General features: G+C 40.6%; 1 protein-coding gene across 7 annotated transcripts in view; it reads right to left on the bottom strand.

The window, feature by feature from the left end:
• FBLN1 (fibulin 1) overlaps window positions 1–23,640 on the bottom strand; it is an 87,316-nt gene that overhangs the window by 40,229 nt on the left and 23,447 nt on the right. For 5 of the 7 annotated variants that reach the window (XM_027451833.3, XM_027452045.3, XM_072041232.1 and 2 more), the window contains 8 exons: window positions 23,494–23,629; window positions 11,834–12,005; window positions 9,378–9,437; window positions 7,758–7,838; window positions 7,005–7,106; window positions 5,590–5,727; window positions 3,098–3,235; window positions 702–845 (listed from right to left, as the gene is read on the bottom strand). In XM_027451833.3, the coding sequence (XP_027307634.1) occupies window positions 702–845; window positions 3,098–3,235; window positions 5,590–5,727; window positions 7,005–7,106; window positions 7,758–7,838; window positions 9,378–9,437; window positions 11,834–12,005; window positions 23,494–23,629 (971 nt within the window). The remainder of the gene's footprint in view (window positions 1–701; window positions 846–3,097; window positions 3,236–5,589; window positions 5,728–7,004; window positions 7,107–7,757; window positions 7,839–9,377; window positions 9,438–11,833; window positions 12,006–23,493; window positions 23,630–23,640) is intronic. The other 2 variants (XM_027451923.3, XM_027451982.3) reach the window with 1 other exon arrangement.

A 23,640-nucleotide genomic window follows, 5' to 3' on the forward strand; every position in this document is an offset into this window, starting at 1 on the left:
CAAGATCAGAGTACTAATTGCAAAATTCTAAATGTAAAATTCTTACAGAATGAGGTATCTCTCATACATGTGCTGTAAATCTTGATGGGACTTGGGAAGAAAAAAAAAAAAACAGGAAATCGAGAAATCAGATAATCTTTGGATGAAATTAGGTGAAAAACCATTTTATTGTGGATATTCAATATTTATGGAACCTATTTCTTCACCTAAAATAAGATGTTGGAAGACCACAGTCAGTTGTGCTTTGATAAATGTTTACAGTAATTAAAAATGCAGGCAAAATACCTCTCTTTGCAACAGATACCTTAGTTAAATGCCAGCCCAAGGCATATCTGCCTTTCAACCTTATTTGAACGTCTTCTGAGAGACATTATGTGGCAGGTGATTCTTGCGTTATAACTATTTATTGGGGAGATTTTAGATTACACAGCATTGTTCCAGTATACTGGTATAGTCACAGACAATGCCGTTTTCAGGGGAGGCAATTGTCACTTCTGTTTTTCTTAGTGTTTTACGAGTAATTTGAAGGACAGAGAGGATCTTTGTTACTCTTCACTTTCTGTGACTGCCATGAATGAAAGAACAGGATCAAGAACTGATTCTGGGAACATGAGAAAATTAGGCAGAGCCCAAGAAACCAGTAAACACACGTGGTTCATTTTCTTAAAACATTTTTTTTTTCCTTCAGAACTGTTACTTACCTACACATCTTGTTCCATCTTCATTAAGATGATACCCTCGGCCACAGCTGGGTGAGATTCGCTGGCAGGTGTATGAGCCATCAGTGTTAATGCATATCTGCCCAGCTGGACATGGCATGTTGGTACTCAGGCATTCATTGATATCTGCAAGAGTACAGGAAGTCAATGTAACAATCTGCTGTCTAATGATGTTTCAGGTAAGATGCTTTTCTTACATCCCTCGTGGTTTGAAAAGCTCTGCTCACAGGACCACAAACATTTGTGTCATTTAGCTTCAACAATATTACGCCTCTGGGGTGAAGACTAGGAGAGGTACAAAAGGCCCAGATCCCATTCAAAAGCTTAGGAAATTGGCTGTAGAATTTGTCTTTGTTTAAAGGCCTTTACAAGTCATCCCCCCCTGAGATTTACAAAGAGATGATGAAGAATTCAGTTTACCAGCTCAACCAGTTACGTTACAGTCTATGTGTGAGGATTACAGCAAGTAAGATGTAGTAAGTCGTATAGGTAGCAGTTGTCTGCATTTTTACAGAGAAAAACTACTTCTCACAGGTATTCACCATGAATACCTTACCTCATCTCATGTAAACATTTAAGAACTTGAACAGCTCTTTTTGTGTGCATGCGTATGTGTGTATTCACTATGCATCCCTCTACCATCCATGAAATATATGGTTTTTTTGTTTTTACAAACTGGACATCATACACACACAGAAGAATAAAAAATTAAAAGTAAAACCTCAGAATATGTAATGAGATGAGACTAAGCTATATCAGAGTATGAGAGTATGATATGGTACAGTTTATCTAATCAAGAAGGTAAGAAACTCACTGTTATCCAGGGTTAGCAATGTGCTATTAGCTCGGAGAGAAGGAGTTTCAGAGTTAGGAATAAGTGGCTATAGGTGCCACTTATTCCTAACTCTGAAACTTTTTGCCACTACCAAAACACCCTGCGACAACTGGAAATGTTAATATATCTAAGACCTGACAGTCTGTAGGAACAGTCACTGCTTGTGAATGTATGGACCTGCATCTCAAAACCTTCAGCAATATCCAGTTTCACGTGCCTACTTCTTCCCTGCCTCAAGTTTTCCTCCTTATTTCACTAGTGCATGACCATTACTTTTCACAGTGGTACTGCTGTCAAAGAGCTACTGCTTTCCAGTTGCTACAATAAAAAGCAAAGAATTGCTTTGTTGAAAAGACAGTAAAGCTTTCATACTATTTCCCCCTCGACACCATATAAGGCAGCATTTTATTCACAGTTTGTTAAATCAGCTTGTGAATTTGTTTTGCTAATTATTTTGAGCAAGTTCATATTAGGGGACATAACCATTATCGCTGCAAATTGCTGCGGATTTACTGTCAGTGCAGACATTGTAACTTCTACAGCTGTGGATCTAGTGTTGGCTATGGCATGTAAGTGTCTTCAAAGGGTTTATTGTACACAACAACCAGATCCCTTCATCTTGTTTGCAAAATTTTTACAATTTTATTTTCAGCCTCAGTGTTTCCAGGATCAGATTTTGGCACTACAGAGTACAATATGGTCAGGAGAATGTGGGGCTGACAATGAGCTAGAATTGGCAGCTGCAGCTGCTCAGCCAGTTCCACAAGCCCAAAACACACCATGCCGCTGTGAGGATATTAAAGTTAAGTTAAGACTTGAAAACACTACCCAAGGGAATAACTGACAGATTTGTAGGTCACATTAGACAATTCCATTTAGAGTATGCTGGAAACCAGTAATTCTAACATATTTACTGAAAGGTTTTAACTCTGTTTTTTAGGAGCCTCAGAATAACTTGACAGGAGTCTTGGAAACAAGACATTAGCACAACACGTCCTACGCAGTCTTTAAAATAAAACTCCTCTCCACAGTGTATGATAATTAGTCCCTCATTCTCATACATAGTAATATTCTTCATAAACCACAGCAGCTAAAGGTGATAGGTCTAGAAAGACCTACATATCTTTAGACCCTCTTCGTACTAATATCAATGAAGTATGTTACAGAGGAAATCATAATTTACAGTTTTTTATACTAAGATTTAACTAAAACTTTTTGAATAGAGGAAGATTAAAACATACCACTTTTACCAGATTTTGTTTCAGATAAAAGCTCTGAAGACTTAAGGAAAATGTTAAAATGCAGCTAAGTGCCCAAATCTCATTAAAAATAGGTAGCTAGTATTTAAGTCTTATTTAGAGGTCTTTCATCTGTAAATCTTACCTGTGTGACCAACCCTGTCTTTAAAAAAGCAGAAAAAAGACAGCAGAGCAATACATACATACATGAAGAATGACTTGAGAAGCTCAGAACTCACCCAGTGAAACTACAGATTAACTCCTAAGCATCACTAAGTATTCACTGAGATAAGAGTATGTCTTACCAATACAGTTGCCTAGCGCATCTTGTATAAACCCATTCATGCACTGTAACTTGGGTCGGCAACGGAAAGATCCTGGAGTATTCTGACAGATAAAATCGGGGGGGCAGTTATGAGTACCAGTCTCACATTCGTCAATATCTGGTACATCACAAAAAAAAAAATGTTAGCAGGAGTTTGACAAACTTTTTCATCACATTTAAAACATAAGACAGTTTAAAATGTCAGACAGATTAATCCTCAGCATATTTTCATGCATATCAATGCAGTGATCCAGGATCAACCTGTACTGTTGCTTCAAACAGAATCTCAGTAAAAACATATATAGGCATGTATGTGTTTATTATGCTATTAGACATTTAGTTCTCATAACTAAATGGTTCAAAATGACTATAAAGCATCTGAAGCACCATGTTCAGCAGTGTTCAGTCTTGATTCAGCACTGTGTTAATACATGGGCTTATCTTTGAAGTCAGTAGGACTTAATTGTGTCCAACTGCATTTTTAATTTTAAACTTAACCTCACCTATATAAAGGCCTCTTTGCATTATTCTGCTTTAAAATGCATACAAATATGATTTACGTGCACTTTAATATTCCATTCTACTGCATTACAGAAAATAAATATTTGTGAATAATTATGATTCAGACAAAGCAGACAAGGGCTAACAAGGTTTCATTCATGAACATAACCTAGTCCACAGTGGCTAGTGACTAACATTTGATGTTCACTACCTCACAATGGGAAGAAATCTTCTGAAACTTCTAAAATGCAGAAACTTCCTAGCTATAGCATACCTTGGCTTTCCCATCTATGCTATGGAAACAAGAGTAGAGACAACTGCTTATCCCTAGCGGTTGTAAGATTCAGAAAATGATTGTGGGGCCTACTTTAAGTTTAGTATGGGTTTTACATTGTTACAAAGAATTGTTTTAAATCAGCAGGGTTTTATATGCTGCACAACTCAGTAATGAGACAAATATTTTCCATGTCATTTTGCAAGGCATTTAAAAATCATACATGAAGATTATTAATTTTCTATTTTCATCATTATTGACATAATGTTAATAATTAACTTCACTACCATATCTTATCCAGATAAGAAATTTCTAAAGCTAATGGCATTCATAATTTAATGACTATATTCCCATTTTTCCACCGGAAAAGTATTGTTGATACTTGCTGGTAAGCTATTTGTGGGCCTAAAATTGATGTCATTCAAATCAGCATGAATTTTACTTCGAAGGCAGCAAAGTTGGACCACAATACTTTCAAAAACCATCATCTCTATGTTCTAGGGGTTTTGTGCTGTAGATTATTTATCAGCTTTTTCTTTTCTTTTTTTTTTCCCCCTCCAATCTATTATTCATCATTAATCACTCTGTGAAGTAAAACCCTACCCAGAATTTTGTCTGAGTTAACTTACTCAATTGAATGAAATTACAGACTGTTTTTAAACAATTCTAGGGTCTGGGGGAACAGACCTTTTGGTAGTGGAAACCAATTCTACATCATATGGTGTTTGCTGCCAATTTATCTTTGCAAAGGTAGCATGTCAGGTGCAGCTATGGATACATGTAACAGCATACTCTGAGCTAGATGCAACATGAAATCATTAATTTATTTAGTTAAAAAAAAAAAAAAGACTATTACCCTTGTGTTCAAACACAGGTATTCGGCAGCACTGGTATTAACCTTTTTTCACTTTTATATCCTCAAGAATGTTGTGATTAAGAAGTGAACTTCATTGCAATGAATTTAATCCTACTGAAGACAAAGGCTTACTTCTTTTTTTTTTTTTTTTTTTTTTTTTTTTTTCCAGGATGCATCTATGCATCTACCTCAGCATTTTCAAAATTGAACTGCCTTGGTCATTTCACTTACCACTTTGCACTTAGAGATGTGCAAACTTGATTTTTTAAGATGAAAATAAACCATCAGATATGTGCCAGGAGCAGGACTTTGGCACGCCACTCATTAAGAGCAACCAGTTCCTAAAACAAGACTAGAACTAGCCAGAAGTAAACACCTCAAAAATGCATACAGTGTGAGTGTGGGTTCTTCAAAATCATCTGCTTCAGCCTGCAGATCAGCTCTTGTCACATAGCACAACTTGCCAATGTATAATAAACATAGTTCTTTCTTCTGGAAGTCTTACCATAGTCCACAGGCAGCCTGTATTTGGTATTTGCAAGGTGACAGGAGGAAAACTACTGTCCCAGAAGAACTAAAGCTGTCTGTGTGCCCCTGTATAACTATGGCTTACACACATATTTCTGAAAACATAAAAAGAGCAAGACATGATGATGGTTTAATGTTTGTTTGTTTTGGTAGTGTGTTTTGTTGTTGTTGCTGCTGTTTTTTGTGTTTTGTTTTTGTTTGTTTGTTTGTTGTTTTTTTTTGCTTTTTTGTTTGTTTGTTTTGTTTTTCTGTTTTGTTTTTCTTTTCTAAAATGTAAATCTGGAAGATTTCAGTTTCTCTGTCCAGGACATACCTTTACAACGACTGTCATCAGTTAGTTCATAACCAGTTCCACAGCTCGTGTCCCGCTGACAGCGAAAGGATCCTAATGTATTGACACAAGTTTGTCCAATCCCACAGCTGTGTGTACCAGTGATACACTCATTAATATCTGGAATATGTAAAGGGAGGGGGGGATAGGGAATGGAGAAAGAAAGAACAAAAAAGAGTAAATAAAAAACACAAAACTACTGGCAAGAGCAGAGATCAAAGGCTGTTTGTGGGCACACCTCCAACCACTGATTATTTTGGGCATCAGGATACAAAGAATGGTATAGGTTTGTCCTCCCACTCCCAAAACGTGGCTACTCCTCTCTGTTCTTAGAGTGTTAGATGTTTTGACTAACAAGACTAACTACTGATTCACTGTACTTAAGAACAGAAGGAAGTTGTACCAAGTGCGAGCAAAGGACCAACAATCACCTGACTGGGTCTAGTAGCAGATGATTATATAACTATAGTGACTTATTGAATGCAGCAAACTTTCAGAAATGTTTCTCTTGCTTTGGATCTCACCCACGTATAACTTAAGGACTCCTCAGGCCACAGGCTGCAACTTTCTACTTTCTAGCTACTGACATTTGTGAATTTTTCACCTTTGTCTTGAACCCAGAAGAGTATTTGGCATCCACACATGTCAAATATAAGTTTTTTCTTTTTATATTTCACACTAAGCTAGTGTTAATCTGACCAATCATCAGTATCTGTTTTATATTCTGAAGTTTATATCACAGCTACTTACCTAGACCCCCTTTTCAGTCTGAGATAAAAAGGCACTTCTGATGAGTAACACTTTTCATCCTAGAATAACTACTCAAAATATGTGAGATGAACTATGCCCTGGAAGTGCTTGTTTCTCTTAAACAGAGAAGAAAAAAAAAAAAAAAAAAAATGCCTTGGCTGACTAGCTCGAAGCAGATGTCCACATTACGTCTGAAGTCAAGTGTGATGAGCTCCATCCCAGCCCACTTCATCTGATGCCCGTGTATTTTTTGTTCTGGGGGAAAATGAACAATTCTTCCCTCTTGACTATTCTCAGGCCACTAATGATCCACACAACTTTCAACCTTTTTGTCAGTTGTGTCCTCAACAAGCTGAAGAATCTTACTCTATTTCATCTGTCTTATCAATTATTATCTACTACTCAGTTATCATCTACTACTAAAATAGAACACAGGTATTTTATTTTGGCTCTGCTCGGAAGGAAAAGCTAAAAATCTACTATGTCTTCTTTTTAAGATTTCACCTCCTTTCATTGCTGATATAAACATATTCTGATCTCTTCTGACTGGATTTTTTTAATTTTTTTTTTTTTTTAAATTTTAACCTATTCTTGCTCTTTTGAAATAAGGATGTTGATTATTGAGGTAAAGGTTTTAGTTCTTTTACCTTCACAGTTGACACCATCTGGTTGAAGTTGATACCCAACAAAGCAGGAGCAGACATAACTGGATCCGGTGTCTCTGCACTGCTGAGAGCAGGGACCACCACCTAATTGGAAATTTTAAGAAGTCTTATAAAATTAGGAGGCTCTTCACAGGAACTGAAACAAATCAAAAATTTGCAGGATGGTTGCTGATTTATTTAGAAAAAACAAATAACTAAATACACAGGTATTAGAAGAAGGAAAGGGCTAATCTCTAGAAGCATTTGCAATTTATTATTTTTTTTTTCAGCACTAAAAATGAATACAAGGAGGAAGTAAATTAAACAGTTGCTCATAAACCCATCATTGTTAGAATGTGAAGGGAAAATGTTAGGAGCTCAGAAACCTCCTCAGATTTTGCTGATAAGTTATAACATTGTATGATTACTACTATACAATGGGGAATAGAAGAGGCATTACCACAAGTTAATGAAACATTTTCATTATTAGCTGCATTTGGCTTTATTTTCAGCTTATAAATATTAGAACATAACTCCTGAATTAGCTACGGCATGTCCTCTTTCCTATTCAGCAGGCAGGAAACATGAAAGGGAAAAGACAGTATTGTAGGTGACAACAGGTTTAGAGAACATAAAAGACTTAAACCATACTACAGGGATACTAAAGATCTAGTGAACTGTGTACAGGAATCAGAAAGAACATGGAAGAGAGCTGGGGTTATTCTGGTGACAGAAAAAGAGGACTAAGAAATTTACCCAAAATTTGGCTCATCATGAAGAAAACATTTTTTCTGATCTCATTCAGAAATAAATTAATAATAGAAGCTTTTAATATTCCTACAATAGAGAAAGGGTTAGATACTTACAACTATTTGTTTTAAGAATATTGATATTCTTAGTACAAACAGATTCTATCCTTTTCTGTTTTTCAGAAGAACGTCTGGATAGGCATTAAACAAAAGGCTTGAGATAAGCACTATCAATGTGGGCAAATGCAGCTATTATAACCAAAACTTTCAAGTGAATTAAAGAAAAACGTTTTTTTTTTTTAATTACCACAGTTTCTACTGAGAACAGAGCCATTAATACAAAACAGAAATTTTGGTCTTCAGACATAGTACTGGCAAAGGCAATGACATTACAAGGAACAATAACTTTGAGGTTGAGATGGACAGTTACTGTTTTCTGAACCTCTGCTAATAATGTGATCTCCTGTCAGCCAAAGTAAAACCTATCATGGAAGTGCTGGAAGAACAGAATTTATTTCCTCATATACCAGGAAGGTACTCTGGAGCAAAGTGTTGCAAGTTTCACTGCATAGGAAATTTAAGCTTCACCTGGTGAAGACTGGAAAAATCACACGTAATTTTAATTTGCCAAGTTTATCAGAAAATATATTGCAGACTGAAACTCTGATTTGTAATTAGTCACACCAATCCATCTCCTGAAGACATATGATTAAATGACAAATTCAACAAATGATTATATAAAGAAATAATGCTAGGAAAATATGTAACTTTTTTTTTTTTTTTTAAATTTGATCTCTTGTAACTAGCAGCTGGAGACAGAGGTTAGAGACAGTTTTGTTTTTTTTTTAGAGCCCATGTTGGTTTTTGGTTAGAGCCAGTGTTTGGCTAATGACCTTAGTACATGTTTTAAACCTCTCTAAAGTACAACAGCAATACAACATGCATCACAGTAAATCATCTCGCAACTGGAATAGAAGTCCACTAAATTGATTTTAGCCGAAATACATTACTTAGTTCTGAAATGCCTGTAGAAAATAATAAATCACTGCTATGGTAAGTTTATAGACATGTAAATCACACATGACAAGCAGTAAATCAGAATATTTAGCAGAACAATATCCCAACAACACATTCTTCCCAGGAGGCAGAACAGTCTGACTAATGAGGACACTAGCTGCTTTTCTTCCTTTCAGGTGATGCATCACAAAAGGAAACAAGTTCCACTTCATATCCAATCACTCTGATCATTCCAAGAGGAGAATAAAAGAATGCACATATTTAATAGAGACTCCATTGATTCTGAAGAATCCAGAGTATTCCATGGGTTCAGTGAATAACACATCTGAGGTGCTATCAACTAGAAGTCAAATAAAAGTTAAATGTATAGTCTAAGCTTCAGCTGGGTTAGCTTCAGCTGGTCACCATGGCAGACAATGCCTTCCTTTACGAACAACTGAAGCATCACATAATGGCCTACTATTTCTTAAAAAGCATCTTCATTCTGTTCTTTTTACCCTTAGCTAGCCAAGGCAAAAGGTTTGGGCTAATCGCTAGATCTAAGCTTAGTTAACCTTTATTGGAGATAATCACAGAAGAGCTGGCTAAAAGGACTAGTCACCTGACTTACCTCTGCAGCCATCATGCAGATAAGGATCTTCTTGGTCTAGTTCCTCCTTTGAAATTTCAACTAAAAAGAGTAGAGAGAGACATTAGAGGAGAAACACTTCTCACAGTAAAAGGCTGCCTACTTGGGATGCGATTCAGGCCAGAGTTTTGGATACAACAGGACAAAATTAAAAAGCATTATTTACATATTTTGCAGCTATTTCATGCTTAAATTTGACATTCAGATGCACATGCCCATGAGGCATTTTCCAACTCACTGATTCAATATGAAAATCATGCTGTGATCATAGATTACATATGGGCTGAGATTTTCAAATGCAGATTCTTACCATTCGGCTTTTAAGCAGAGCTTAACCTGATTTTCATAAGACATGTTGTTGAGGCATGCTTAGTTTCCACTGACTTTATAGTAGCTTGGGGTACTCACAGTTTTAATGAAAATCAGATTAACCTCAGTTATTTATTTAGATTTCATTCCAAAAAACTCCACACCCAACTTTTAGGCACCTAATTATAGCATTCTTTCAAATATGCTTCATGATCAGCAGTACTTCTGCTGCATACGTGTGTCATGAGAGTCCTTTATCTCTATATGGAGGGCAGAAAAGAGCTGAATACATCTACTGACTGAATCTACTCATCCGTCAGAGAAATAACTAATGGACTTTGCCAGTCTCCACCACTTTGAACACTTCAGAAATTGTGGGCTGGTAGTGAGATGTGTAAAAACACAATCTCAAAATACTCTGGTTATTGAGCAGGAAACTTAGTGCCATTGCAGTACTCATCTGTATGTCTTTCAACCAATGGTCACTTAAAAGCAAATACTTGGTCATGGATCTGGAAGCAAATCTGTGAGCAGTGAACCTCTCAGGCCATAAGGATACATTTTGGTCATGCAGAGGCTGTTGAAAACAGTTTGTCCAAGTCTTGTCTGACTTTGTAGAGGACTCTTGGGATGCAGTTACCCAAGACTCCTCTTTATGTGACCAAGAAAGCATTATACATGAAGTCTGTCTTACTCTCTACAGCAGAATACCTTGTGTGTCTTGCTACTGTGCAATACAAACACAAGGTACTAGTCTAAGAAGCTGCCATACAAAATGGAGACTGACCTCCTCTTCGTGACTAGGGAAGGTGCTGTTCAAGTATTCTTTGCTCTACCTTTCTACAGGTAATCTTTGTTGTTAATAGGGCTATCTGACACATCTCCAACCACATGGTTGTTTCTTAGTTCAATGGTAAGAACTTTGTCCTGACCTACTTGCTGACATCTTGCATTAATGGTCATTGTGAATGCCACTTGCCCATAGAGGTAAGTGGAGAAATACTGTACATTGTGCTTGTAATTCTGGATTTTTGGGTATTGATATATTTCTCGTGTCACACAGACATTTTTAAGTCTGCAAATTCTTGGTATTAACACAGTCTAGGTGCAAAGTATCTACTGCTGTAGACATTTCAGTCAGAGAAAATGGACAAGGGCTATTCCCCTATTATGACAGGGGTACACAAAGAAATCAGCAAGCCATTTCTACAGGTTACTTGATAAGGGTGTACAGTGACATAGGTCAATTTTCAGAGACCTGAAACAAATCTGCTAACACACTGGCTTAAGCACACCAGCTCAAGTTTTTGTCGTGGGGTTTAAGTGATTGATTAGGGTGATGTTTTTAAAATCTGCCACTGGTCATCTTCAAGCCAGAGTGCATGTTTTCAGTGCTCAACAGCCCATGAAGGAGGGAGGCAACATCCTACAGCATGACTTTTCTGCAGTTTCAGTTCAGTCTGTTAAGTGAAAGATGAAAAAAGAAAAAACAGGTCTGTAAGTGTCAGTACGTCCACACTCATTCTCTTCAGATCTGTGGACTCGGTATGAAGAAGCGTGTCATGAGCTGCTGCTGTCTAGATCTCCCTCTCTTCTGACAACACTGAAGTAAATGCAGAGACACAATGTTGCCCAGAAATGTTCAATTCTCCTAGACAGACTAAGCATTTCAAATTTGTAGGCATTTGCCTCACACAAAAGGCAACATTTGAATTCTGCATAGCTAGAAACTGCCATCTGGCTTTGAAATCCAATTAAAAGAACAAATAAAAATAAAATTAATAGCTTATACTCAGTTTCTAAGATAAGGAACATTAATGACTGAAATAACTGTCTCATATTAAGTTCTGATACAAGGAACTGAGTGACCACTATTTAGCTCTTTTAATCTCTTGTGATATACATTTCAGCTATCACTAGCAAAAAATAAAATAAAATAAAATAAAATAAAATAAAATAAAATAAAATAAAATAAAATAAAATAAAAGATCAATATACGTGTACATTAAATTACTCAAAGGAGGTCTCAAGTTAGAGGAATTGCAACAGAAACTGTTTAAAGTACAAGCACTCCTTGTACCCCATATCATTTCCTCTCTCAATCTTTTATAATTTGCAAGGTAAAATACCCGGTTCCTTTTTAGGAGCATCATCACTGATGGACACATCAGTGCCTTCTTGTCCTTTCACACAACAAGCTCTGAAGACAATTCCACATTGGTATCCTATCTTCAGGTTGGATTCACAACTCTGTCCTTGAACTTGGGTGGTCTTTCCCAGCAAACAACAGTGACAACATTTCTGTTAAATAAATAAATAAATAAATAAATAAATAAATAAATAAATGTCACATTTTAGCCCCAGACAAATCACTGCAAGTTTTCTCAGTAGTTTCAATAGTGTTATATCACCTTGGCAAACTGCTGGAATTTTTCCTGCAAACTCTTTCAGAGCTTCTGGTATACTTAGGCTGTTATTTTAATCTATAGTTGAGTTCAGTGGGCTGTAGATCTGGCCTACACAGAGTCATACCTGATACCCAAATCTAGTTCTCCTAACTATTGTGTATGTTGGATGTGTGTGCACAAATATACCAATATGATGATGTGGAGGACCAGAACATAGGAAGGACCTATATATATGGAATGACAAGGCTCCCTGCCTGCAAACCCCAGTTTTGAACACCAGCGAACAGCAGAAACTCTTTAACACCTCTGCATCCCTTTTGTATCCAGATCATTAAACGGAGGCATAATCAGTAAAGTGCATGATTCAGTTTAAAATTAAACTGCCTATCCAACTTCCGCCCCCAAAAATACCCTTCTCAAAACTAACAAACAAGCAAGCAAATATAATTAATCCAAAGCTAGTGTTAACAGGTCATAAAGACAAGCTTTTCTGCTCTGGAGAACAGACCATAATCAAGCATTATTTAAAAGCATCACAGTCCTCACATGGCTTCCAGCAATAAAATACAACCCACACCCTCTAGACATGCTAAACTACACCCCAGGGATACACCACAGAAGTGAATACATAAATTAATCCTGTGGAGGTTTCCTTTAATTTTTAAATAAGCAGAGCAGATGGAATAAAAAACAACTAAACATTGAATTAAATTTCTGTAATTTTGCACTTTAAACAATTCACTTACTGAAAAGGAGGTAACCGTTACATTTCTTTCACTACTTTGAAACTACCTATATTCTCAATTTTTCCCATATAGGGCATTATATACATGTTTCTCTTGCTATATGGCAGTAAAAAGTTCTTTTAAAGCCTAAAGCAACAGGAAAGTAAAATAATAAAGCATTTTTTCCTCATTCCTTCATATTTTCTTTCTTTGAAGCATTCTGAATGAAGTCCATGCTGTAGACAAGCATGCTATTTTGTACTTCTTTTATATACTCAGCCCAATCCCTCCCCCGCTGCAGAATGCTGTATGGCAGGAACTCTTCCCTCCTGGACAGTACTGAGGTCTTCCTTTCATGCCCACCATAATGCTAAGATGCACATTTTCCCTCACTAGCTACTGTTTGACTGGACAGTTTCTCACTACCTTTTTATTATTTTGTTCTCCAACTACATCTGTACAGTGGCAGATGCTCTGGCTTCATCGCTAACATGTCTGGGATATTTCCATCTTTTCTGGATTTAAAAATAAAGACTTGATGATCTCTTTCAGGAATTGCCACATTTCTGAGGATTTGTTTTGTCTAACACCTTCCTGAGGCACCTTTCTTGAACTTTTTAACATCTGTCTATAATTTTGGTGGATTTCCGATTCTCACAAACATAAGTTCCAGACAGAAATCAAAACTGAGCTGAAGATTCATTGTTTGACTTAAGCTTGTGTATTTTTGATAACAAAATGTTGAGTTACTGAGTACAGCTGATTGATGCCTTGCCAAACTGTCATAGTATATCCTTCTGGATATCCTCACTGGCTTCTGCTGTTAAGCATATTAACTGACTCACATCTACTTTGTCTTGTCACACAATGCTCAAATTGGGAGTTACAGAGTTTCCCTGGATGTTTTTGTAGAGAGTGATCATTAATTCTGCTGTTCTTGAAGTGCTGAATAACCTTATGTTCTTTATCACCTCCAGGCTGAGCCAGAACTTAAAGAAAAATCTGTCTGCAGCTAATGTAAATCTTCAGTATTGAGCCTGCTAAATTTTGCAATGTCCATGAGAAACTGCATCCCTATTTAACGTAACTGTATGCATTGAACCATTTGTTCAAGCCTGTATTTATTTTAATTGCGCATGATCCATCTTGATTTAACACTTTGATAATGATGATAATTTATGTTGATATATCACTGGCAAAATGATTCAGAGATGAAAAGCACCAAATGTTTTCTTAACTGGTGTTAGGGTAACTGTTTTTTATGGTAATTGACCCTAAAAGATTCTCTACTGGCAGTCCTAAAGCCTAAGATTTCCTGTTCAACTAAAGAAAGATGGAGAATCTGGTGGATGGCCACACTCAGGACTCTGTATACTTGCATACTGCTCTGCATCTTATTTGTGAACTTGGAAAGTTGCTTATTTTCCTTTTCTCTCAGTTCTCCCACTGTGGAATGGTAATAATATCACAGTAATATGTCTGGTTTAATTGATGTTCACAGAGCACTCTGGCATTCTGAGACACATGGCACTATGTCACTACCCTGGTAAGATTAATCTCAGTATATTCTTTTTCACACTAATTCTTTCCAGGATTATTAGCCTATTCTGCTTATATGCCTATTCAACTCTTACCCTTCGGTTTGGAACGCAATCTGAATTCTATATTAGTTCAGTTCTCAGTGTGTTTGCAGCCATTTTCCAAAGGCTGCCAGCTGCCTGGAGGCGTATTATGATGACCATTCGCCCATTTGCTAAAACCACTGCTGCCTTTATGGATGGTACTACTTAGGTACCAAGTGGTTATTACACACTTTCACTGCCTCCAAGTCTTTGCTTCTTAAGCGGTCCTGATAATCTCCATGATTTTTCCTTTGCTTCTCTCCTGTTATTAGCAAAGGTCTATGCAGCATCAAAGCCATGGCTTGATCTTCACATTAGGATTGGACCAGATGACCTCAGGAAGTCCCTTCCAACCTTAATCTCTCTGTGATTATGTGACAGAAAGCTCTGTGGCCTTTATCCAGTCCAATGATCATTTCACTGCTCCTATTCCTTGCCTTCTCACAGAAAGGAATAAAGATGGGAGCACAAGTATATACTTCAATGTCATACAGTTACTTTAAAATAAGCATTTACTATACTGTCCCGATAGCTGAAGTTGACTGCCTTGAGTGAAAAATCACCAGCGTCTAACAAAATGAAAATGAAGTATATATACAAACACACACATGCACACAGAATCACAGAATTGTAGGGGTTGGAAGGGACCTCAAAAGATCATCGGGTCCAACCCCTTGCCAAAGGAGGTTCCTCAGAGCAGAGTGCCCAGGTAGGCGTCCAGACAGGCTTTGAATATCTCCAGAGAAGGAGACTCCACAACCTCCCTGGGCAGCCTGTTCCAATGCTCCATCACCCTCACTGCGAAGAAGTTATTTTGTATGTTGGTGCGGAACTTCCTGTGCTCTATCTTGTGACCATTACTCCTTGTCCTGCCCCCACAAACCACTGAAAAGAGGTTGGCCAAATCCCTCTGTCTCCCACACCTCAGGTATTTATACACATTCATGAGATCCCCTCTCAGTCCTCTTCTCTCCAGGCTGAACAGACCCAGGTCTTTCTGCCTTTCTTCATAGGAAAGATGCTCCAGGCCCCGTATCACCTTTGTGGCCCTCCGCTGGACTCTTTCCAGGAGATCCCTGTCTTTTTGTACCGGGGAGCCCAGAACTGGACGCAGTACTCCAGGTGAGGCCTGACCAAGGCAGAGTAGAGGGGGAGGATCACCTCCCTCGACCTGCTGGCCATGCTCCTTTTAATGCACGCCAGGATCCCATTGGCCTTCTTGGCCACCAGGGCACACTGCTGGCTCATGGTCAACCTGTTGTCCACCAGGACCACCAGGTCCTTCTCAGAGCTCCTCTCCAGCAGGTCGTCCCCCAGCCTATGCTGATACATGTGGTTGTTCTTTCCCAGGTGCAGGACTCTACACTTGCTCTTGTTAAACCTCATTTGGTTTCTTCCTGCCCATCTCTCCAGCCTGTCCAGGTCTCGCTGAATGGCAGCACAGCCTTCTGGCATGTCAGCCACTCCTCCCATCTTTGTATCATCAGCATACTTGCTGAGGGCAGACACTATTCCCTCATCGAGGTCATCGATTAAGATGTTGAACAAGACCGGACCCAGCACTGACCTCTGGGGAACACCGCTAGTCACAGGCCTCCAGCCAGACTCTGCGCTGCCAATCACCACCCTCTGAGCTCAGCCAGTCAACCAGTTCCCAACCCACCTGACTGTCTACTCCTCTATCCCACACTTTCTCAGCTTTGCTAATAGGATGTCATGGAAGACAGTATCGAAAGCCTTGCTAAAGTCAAGGTAGATGACATCCACTGCTCTCCCCTAGTCTACCCAAGGTTGGTTGAGCATGACTTCCCTTGGTGAATCCATGCTGACTACTCCTCATAACATTCTTCTCTTCCAATTGCTTGGAGATGGCATCCAGAACAAACTGTTCCAACACCTTTCCAGGGACAGAGGTGAGACTGACTGGCCTGTAGTTACCCGGATCCTCCTTCTTGCCCTTGTTGAAGACCAGAGTGACATTGGCTATCCTCCAGTCTTCAGGCACCTCTCCTGTTCTCCAGGACCTTTCAAAGATGGTAGAGAGCGGTTCGGCGATCACCTCTGCCAACTCCCTTAGTACGCGTGGATGTATCCCATCAGGACCCATGGATTTGTGTGCATTGAGCCCATTCAGACACTCCCAAACCACTCTCTTGTCAACAAGGGGGGAGATCTCCACTTCCCAGACTCTTTCTCCTCCCTCTAGGCTCACGGAGTCCCATGGGGAGTCCTTGAAGCAAAGACTGAAGCAAAGAAAGCATTTAGTATCTCCACCTTCTCCCCTTACCAGGACACCCCCCACGTTCAGCAAGGAACCCACATTATCCCTAGTCTTCCTTTTACTGTTTACATACTTAAAAAAAAAAAAAATCTTATTGTCTTTTATCTCTTTTGCAAGCCTCCCTGTTTTGCTCTCACATGCGCCCTTGCCTTGTAGAAACCTAGCCCATGAGATACGCCCAAGCAGGTCCTGGAAGAAGTCAAAGTTGGGTCTCTGAAAGTCCAGGGTTGCAATCCTGCTTTTAGCCTTACTTCTTCCACCAAGTTCCATCTTGAACTCCACCATCTCATGGTCACTGCATCCCAAGCTGCCCCCAACCTTCAAATCCCTAACAACCCCACCCCAGTTGGTAAGGACACAGTCCAGGAGCACCCCCCACCTCACTGGCTCCTACACCACCTGCAACAAAAAATTGTTTTCAACTCATTGTAGGAGCCATTTGGTCTGCACGTGCCTGGCTGAGTTGCTTACCCAACAGATGTCCAGAAAATTGAAGTCCCCCATGATCATGAGGCTGTTACCAGCTGCTTGTAGAATGCCTCATCAACCTCCTCCTGATCTGGTGATCCACAGTACACCCCCACAACAGTATCCCCCATACCAGCCCACCCCTTCTCACCCCACAAGCTCTCCACTTGTCCTTCACCCTCCCCCAGGTGGAGCTGGGTACACTCTAATTGCTCCACTCATAAAGGGCAACTCCTCCCCCTCACTTCCCCAGCCTGTCTTTCCTAAAGAGGACGCAGCCCTCCATGACAGTGTTCCAGTCATGCAAGCAGTCCCACCATGTCTCTGTGATTGCAACAAGATTGTGGCCCCACAACTGAACACAGATCTTGAGCTCATCCTATTTATTTCCCATGCTCCGCTCATTGGTATACAGGCACTTTAGGGAAGCAGCAGGCACCCCTGGAGGGATGCAAGAAGAAGAAAATTCCAGACAGCGTTATCAGGATCATTACCTTCTCTGAGGAGCCCTTGGACGATCCTATGGGACAACTCAGAGGTTTTTCCCTACTACCTTCAACAGTGACAGCAGTGACAACTTCTCCCAGCCCTTCTCTGTCACTTTTAGCTCCCCTCCCCTCCACTGTCAAACCTAATTTAAAGCCCTGGTAATTAGCCCAGAGAGCTTGCTCCCCAACACACTTGTGCCCCACTTGCTGAGTTGAAGTCGGTCAGCAGCCCACATACCCGGCTTCTCAAAAGGCTGCCCAAGATCGAAATACCCAAATCCTGGGTTCAGACTGCACCCCCTCAGCCAGTCGTTCACCTGTCCCATTCTCCTTTTTCCTGGGTCCCGGTCACCCAGAGGGAGGACAGAGGAGAACACTACATGCGCCCTTGATTCCTTCAACAACCTTCCCAGGGATGCAAAGTCCTTTTTAATATTCCTAATTTTTCTAGTTGCAGCTTCCCGGGATCCAACCTGAATGACAACACAAGGATAGTAATCCTCCGGTTTAATGAGCTGTGGCAGAGCCTTCCTAACGTCTCTGACATGTACCCCAGGAAGACAGCACACCTCTCTGGGTAGGTTATCCAGCAAACAAATGGGAGCCTCAGTGCCCCCCAGCAAGGAGTCTCCGATCACTAAGACTCTCCATTCTTTTCTTGTGGCACTGGTTGTGATGCATTGCTCTGCCCGGACCCGATCCCTATGCTCAGTAATTCCCCCAGTCCTGACATGCTTTGCAGGTTTGCTTCCCGGGTTCAGGCTACTGTCCAGACCCTCAACCTCATCCTTTTCCCCGTCTGAGAAGGGAGTCACCTACAACAATTACCCTTCTGTCTTTCTTGGTGGAGGCAGTCTTGAGGCATGGAGTTAACTTCCTCGCCCTAGGCATCCTCCTGTGTGCACTTTCTATCTCAACCTCACCTACCAGTCTCTCAAGCTCCAGGGCCTCAAACCTGTTGTGTAAGGGCACTTGGGAAGGTAGGGCCGGTGGGGGGGGGGGGGGGGGGGGAAGGGGGCATCGCCTGCAATGTCTCCATTCCTCCTCAACGCCCAGGTCCCCTCCCCTCTGCCCGACTGTGACAGGGCAGGGGGCCCACCCCCATTTGGGGTGTCTCACCCCGGTACCTCTCCTTCAGGCCCTGCAGAGAGTCACTCCACCAGTCTATCTCCTGCTCACACTCGCTGATGGCCCTCAACCTCTCCGCCTCCTCCTTGAGCCCTGCCACCAGGCGGACCAGGTCATCCACCTGCTTACACCTCAGATACACGGTGTCTTTCATAGGGCAGCAACAGGCTCAGGCACTTCCTGCATCCAGAGACCTGAACTGCCGCATTGCTGAGCGGGAAGTCAGTCTGGGTGGTTACAGACTTCCTAGGGAGAGCTCTCTGCCTAGTGTAGACCATTACGCCCTAGTTAGTGGTAGACACCCGTTAGAGGAGTTGTTCTTATGGGTGGGGGCATCGCTCTGCCCTCCCTGCTCGCCCTGCCCGCATTAACTGCCGCGCCCCGCCCTGTTTGCCTGTCCAGGTGGCCGCGCTCCCCAGGGGCAGCTTTTGAACAGCCGGGGAGAGGGAGCTGCCGGCTCTGTGTACTGGGACTGGCTGGAATGTTAACTTTCCCTGCAGCAGCCCATATAGTGGTGTGCTCTGCACTTGTAGCTGGAACAGCAGTGTTATCACACCAGTGTTGTGTCTGCTGCTGAGCAGTGCTGGCACAGCATCAGGACTCTCCCTAACCCTCCTAGGAGGTGGGTAAAAAGTGAGAAGAGAAACATCACCAGGGCAGCTGACCTAAACCAACCAAAGGGGTATTCCATACCATGTTGTGTCACACTCAGCAATAAAAGCTGGAAACAGGAAGAAGAGGGGAGGGGTAGGCTCTTGTGAAAACGTCGGTCCTCCTCCCGAACACCGGCTATGTGTGTTGAGGCCCTGCTTCAAGGACGTGGTCAAGCATCGCTTATTTGTGGGAAGTAGAGAGTAATTTCTTTCCTCTGCACTTCCACATAGCCTTCATTTGTTTTATTTGTTTGTTTTCCTCCCTTTTTTTCCTTTCCCCCTCCCTTTTCCCCTTTCCCTTTTTTTTCCCCTTTAGTTTAATTGTTTAGTTCATACTAATCTTTCTTTATTATTATTATTATTATTATTATTATTTCCCTTTAATTAAATTATCCTTATTTCAACCCATGAGTTGTTCTTTGCTTTACTTCTAACCCCTCCTCATCTAAGGAGGGGGAGTGAGGCTGTGGTGTTTAGCTGCCCAGCACGGTAAAACCACCACACTCGGCCTACACCTCATCAGCCTCCCTCGCGAGGGCTGCCAGGGCCTGGCTGCTTCCTCGACTGCCTCGAGTGGCCTCGATGCCAGAGAAAAAGCCCTGCCTGTCCAGAGGCCCCTGTCCACTGCAGAGCGTGTCTGCCCCAGAGCCGATCGCCTTCAGTCCAGCAACAGTTACATGCAAGACGTCTGGAAATTTATGTTTCATGTGATTAGGAAGCATCTGAAATTCCTGTTGTTTATAAGCTCTGTTAATTAGTTACATTTAATAATAATTCTTTATTATTTATGTCACCATTTAAGTTACCGAAGCTTTAAGAGTAAACCATGTACTAACATAGGTTTTGTATGTCTGTCCACAAGAGGTCTCTCACTTCCTGAAATTCAGACTAATCAGTAAATGCTATGAAAAATGGACTGAGAAAAATACAAGCAACTCAGAGGAATTTTGCATAACTTTTGAAGAGCTGAACAAAAATTAAAACAATGCTCAGCAGGCCTAAGTAATAAAACTTTTATGATCAACTAATATATACAAACAAAATATTCTTGACAAAATTTGAGAGAGAAGGCCATATCTTGATCTTTGGAAAAAGAAAGCATCTAGGACAAATTTTGGGAAGATATCCAAGCACCTTAAAGGTCAGATTTGTACAAATTTCTCCCCTTTTGCAGAGCTGCACAGGTAGAAGTTTTTGTAACACCATGTCTAAATCTCTTGTTTCAGCAACAAATCCTGAATTTGTCATATTTTGAGGAAGATTTTAAAGATTAATGATTAATATTGCATTAATTTTTTTCAAGGCAATAAAAGCTGTAATTCCCAGAAACTGGAAGAGTAGAATTATGTCCATCATTACCTATGCCTGCAGCCTGAAAGTGTAAAAGCTGAGTCAACTGTTTTCGTAACATGGCCTTTTTATCTTCTTTCTAATTGCATGTTTTGGATTCAAAAGAAAATTAGCTGTCTCACAGATCCAAAAGATTTACTGTGCTGCTTAAGCTAAACTTAAATAGACCAACCTAAGCAAAGTGAGATCCAAGCCCATGTGAGGTGGGCTTGATATAAAGTTTGTTTACCACAGTAGGGCACAATCACCAACTATAATGCATGCCTACAGGTCATCACATTCAAAATGTTACCAGCAAAAGAAATGATGAATTGTTCACTGATACTAGATCATAAATCAAGGAGATCATTTACAATAGTACTAGTACAGCTACCCACGTGTATCTAAGTGTTGAATATTCCTGTTAAGAGAGTAGTGGGGCAGAATGTGGCTCACAAAGGTTAAACAGCACTGACAATGTTTATACTAGTAAATTAAACAGGGACAGAATATGGGCTCTGGCACTGTCCTACAGTCATCTCCACTGTTTAAATAATAGCAAGCTGTAATGGCCATTAACATCCTCTCAGACAACACTGAAGCATATTTGGGGGTAAGCACAGGCCAGAGAGTGTTCCCAACAGCCCTCATGCATGTGTTTTGCAGGGAAAAGATGCCATTTACGTGACACGAGCTATGCTGAGTCATTTATTCTCAGGGCTAGAGATCAAGCCCCAGTCCATTTTATTTAATAATACAGCTGTCATCATGAAAACCTGCCATCTTTAAAGAATCCTGGCCATTTTAAAAAACATCACTAACTTCTCCTTTATACTGACAAGCCCACATATGGAAACACCAATCCATTGATGGGAAAGTGTGTTTCCTTGAACAGTTGCATTCTGGTTTAGGGTTGTGCCTTGACATGTGTTTAAAACAGTGCTGCTATTATAAACACGTCTCTAGTAGCAAGCACTTGAATCACCAGAGTAATTGCCATCACAATCCGTGTTCATCTGTTCCTAGGCCCTCAGCGTACTGACACAGAGGACTAAATATTTTTTTCTTACCATAATCAAGTAGGGGCAGCAGGCTTTCTAAGGGTACAAGAACCTCCATGACAGGAGCAGGATGCATCCTACACATGGTCAAGAAGTGAGAGATATCCCCTCAGTGGTTCCATCATCCCATGCTCTACCATAGAGAAGAAATCATGCTACATGTGCAAACAAGTTTGTGACAACCCAACATCTAGCTCAACAGATGCATCACCTTTCTTCTACTCACAGTGAGAATGTGAATTACTTCACAACCCCAGCACGGAACCACAGAATGGTTTGGATTGGAAGGGACCTTAAAGGCCATTTAATTCCAACCACCCTGCCATGGGCAGGGACACCTTCCACTAGGCCAGGTTGCTCAAAGCCCCACACAACCTGGCCTTCAACACTTCCACAGATGGGGCATTCACAGCTCCTCTGGGCAACCCAGACTCACCACCCTCACAGGAAAGAATTTCTTCCTTATATCTAATCAAAATCTACCCTCTTTTAGTTTAAAGCTATTCCCCCTTGTCCTGGCACTACGCTCCATGACAAGAGACCCTCCCCAGCTTTCCTGTAGGCCCCCTTTAGATACTGGAAGGCAGCTATAAGGTCTCCCTGGAGCCTTCTCTTCTCCAGGCTGAACAACCCCAACTGCCTCATGCTGTCATCATAGGAGAGGTGCCTTTGACCACCCTTGTGACCTTCCTCTGGACTCATTCTATTAAGTCCATGAGTAATTCTAATAGGTACGTGGGCATCAGTGGGGTCTTACTGCCAGAAATATGATCAATCTTTCATTTTAGAGGGCAATTCAACTTGTGAGTTGGACATTGTCTGCTATCCTCTATATAATACAAGAGTTAAAAAAAAAAAAAAAAGTATCTTCATCACCACTGAAAGAGATCTGTAATAGGACCAGAACTGTCCATGACTGGGGGTCATGTAAAAAGTCATGATCTTACTGGTGGAACTTTCTTCCAAAAACACTCTGCAGGGTGGTAAGACTATGATCACTTTCAAGAAAGGCGAGATAAAGACAATAATAAAGGTGGAGGGCAGGGAGCAGACTAACTAAAGATGCGACCAATGGGCATATTTATTCTAATATCAAACCCTGTTATCACAAGCTTATAGATGTCTCAAATTGTAAATCAAAATCATGTCAACTAAGGACATGCACACTAATTGGAATTATAAGTACACTGCAAGGATTAACTTCAATCCTACCCCTTTGGACCACCAGTACTGAAAACCAAGTTTGATCTTAGTCCATAAAGCTCTAATGAGAGCTGAGGACTGAATCAAGACTGAGTTTCACACCCATCCCTTCCTATATTGTGTTGATGTATTCTCTTCATGCAAAAGTTGTTTCCTAGCCAATTACCCATTTGAGAATTTCCACCTTTTTGCATTTACAACCTGTCTTTTTTAAAATGTAATGAAACAGACTGCTTCACTCAAAGCAGGACTGTTCTCTTAAAGAAGCATAAAGCAGACAGTCAACAGGGACAAGATGCATAGGTGGGGAAGAACTATTTATGTGAATCAGGACTGAATAAGTTGACCTTCAAGATCAACCCTTAATACTAATCTGGACAGCCATTTGTTAGCAGATGAACAGAATTAGCTCTGAGATCTCACCTGAAAGTATTCAGCTTCACAGGTGGAATTTTCACCAGTATATGAGTCACACTCTTCACGCACATTGGCAAATTTGATCCCATCTGAACAGTAGTGCTCCTCCAACTTGCTGCGGCAGCACTGTACCTGAGTCATGCTGATAAGAGG

This window comes from Anas platyrhynchos, chromosome 1, assembly GCF_047663525.1.
Source record: "Anas platyrhynchos isolate ZD024472 breed Pekin duck chromosome 1, IASCAAS_PekinDuck_T2T, whole genome shotgun sequence".
Taxonomy (NCBI): domain Eukaryota; kingdom Metazoa; phylum Chordata; class Aves; order Anseriformes; family Anatidae; genus Anas; species Anas platyrhynchos.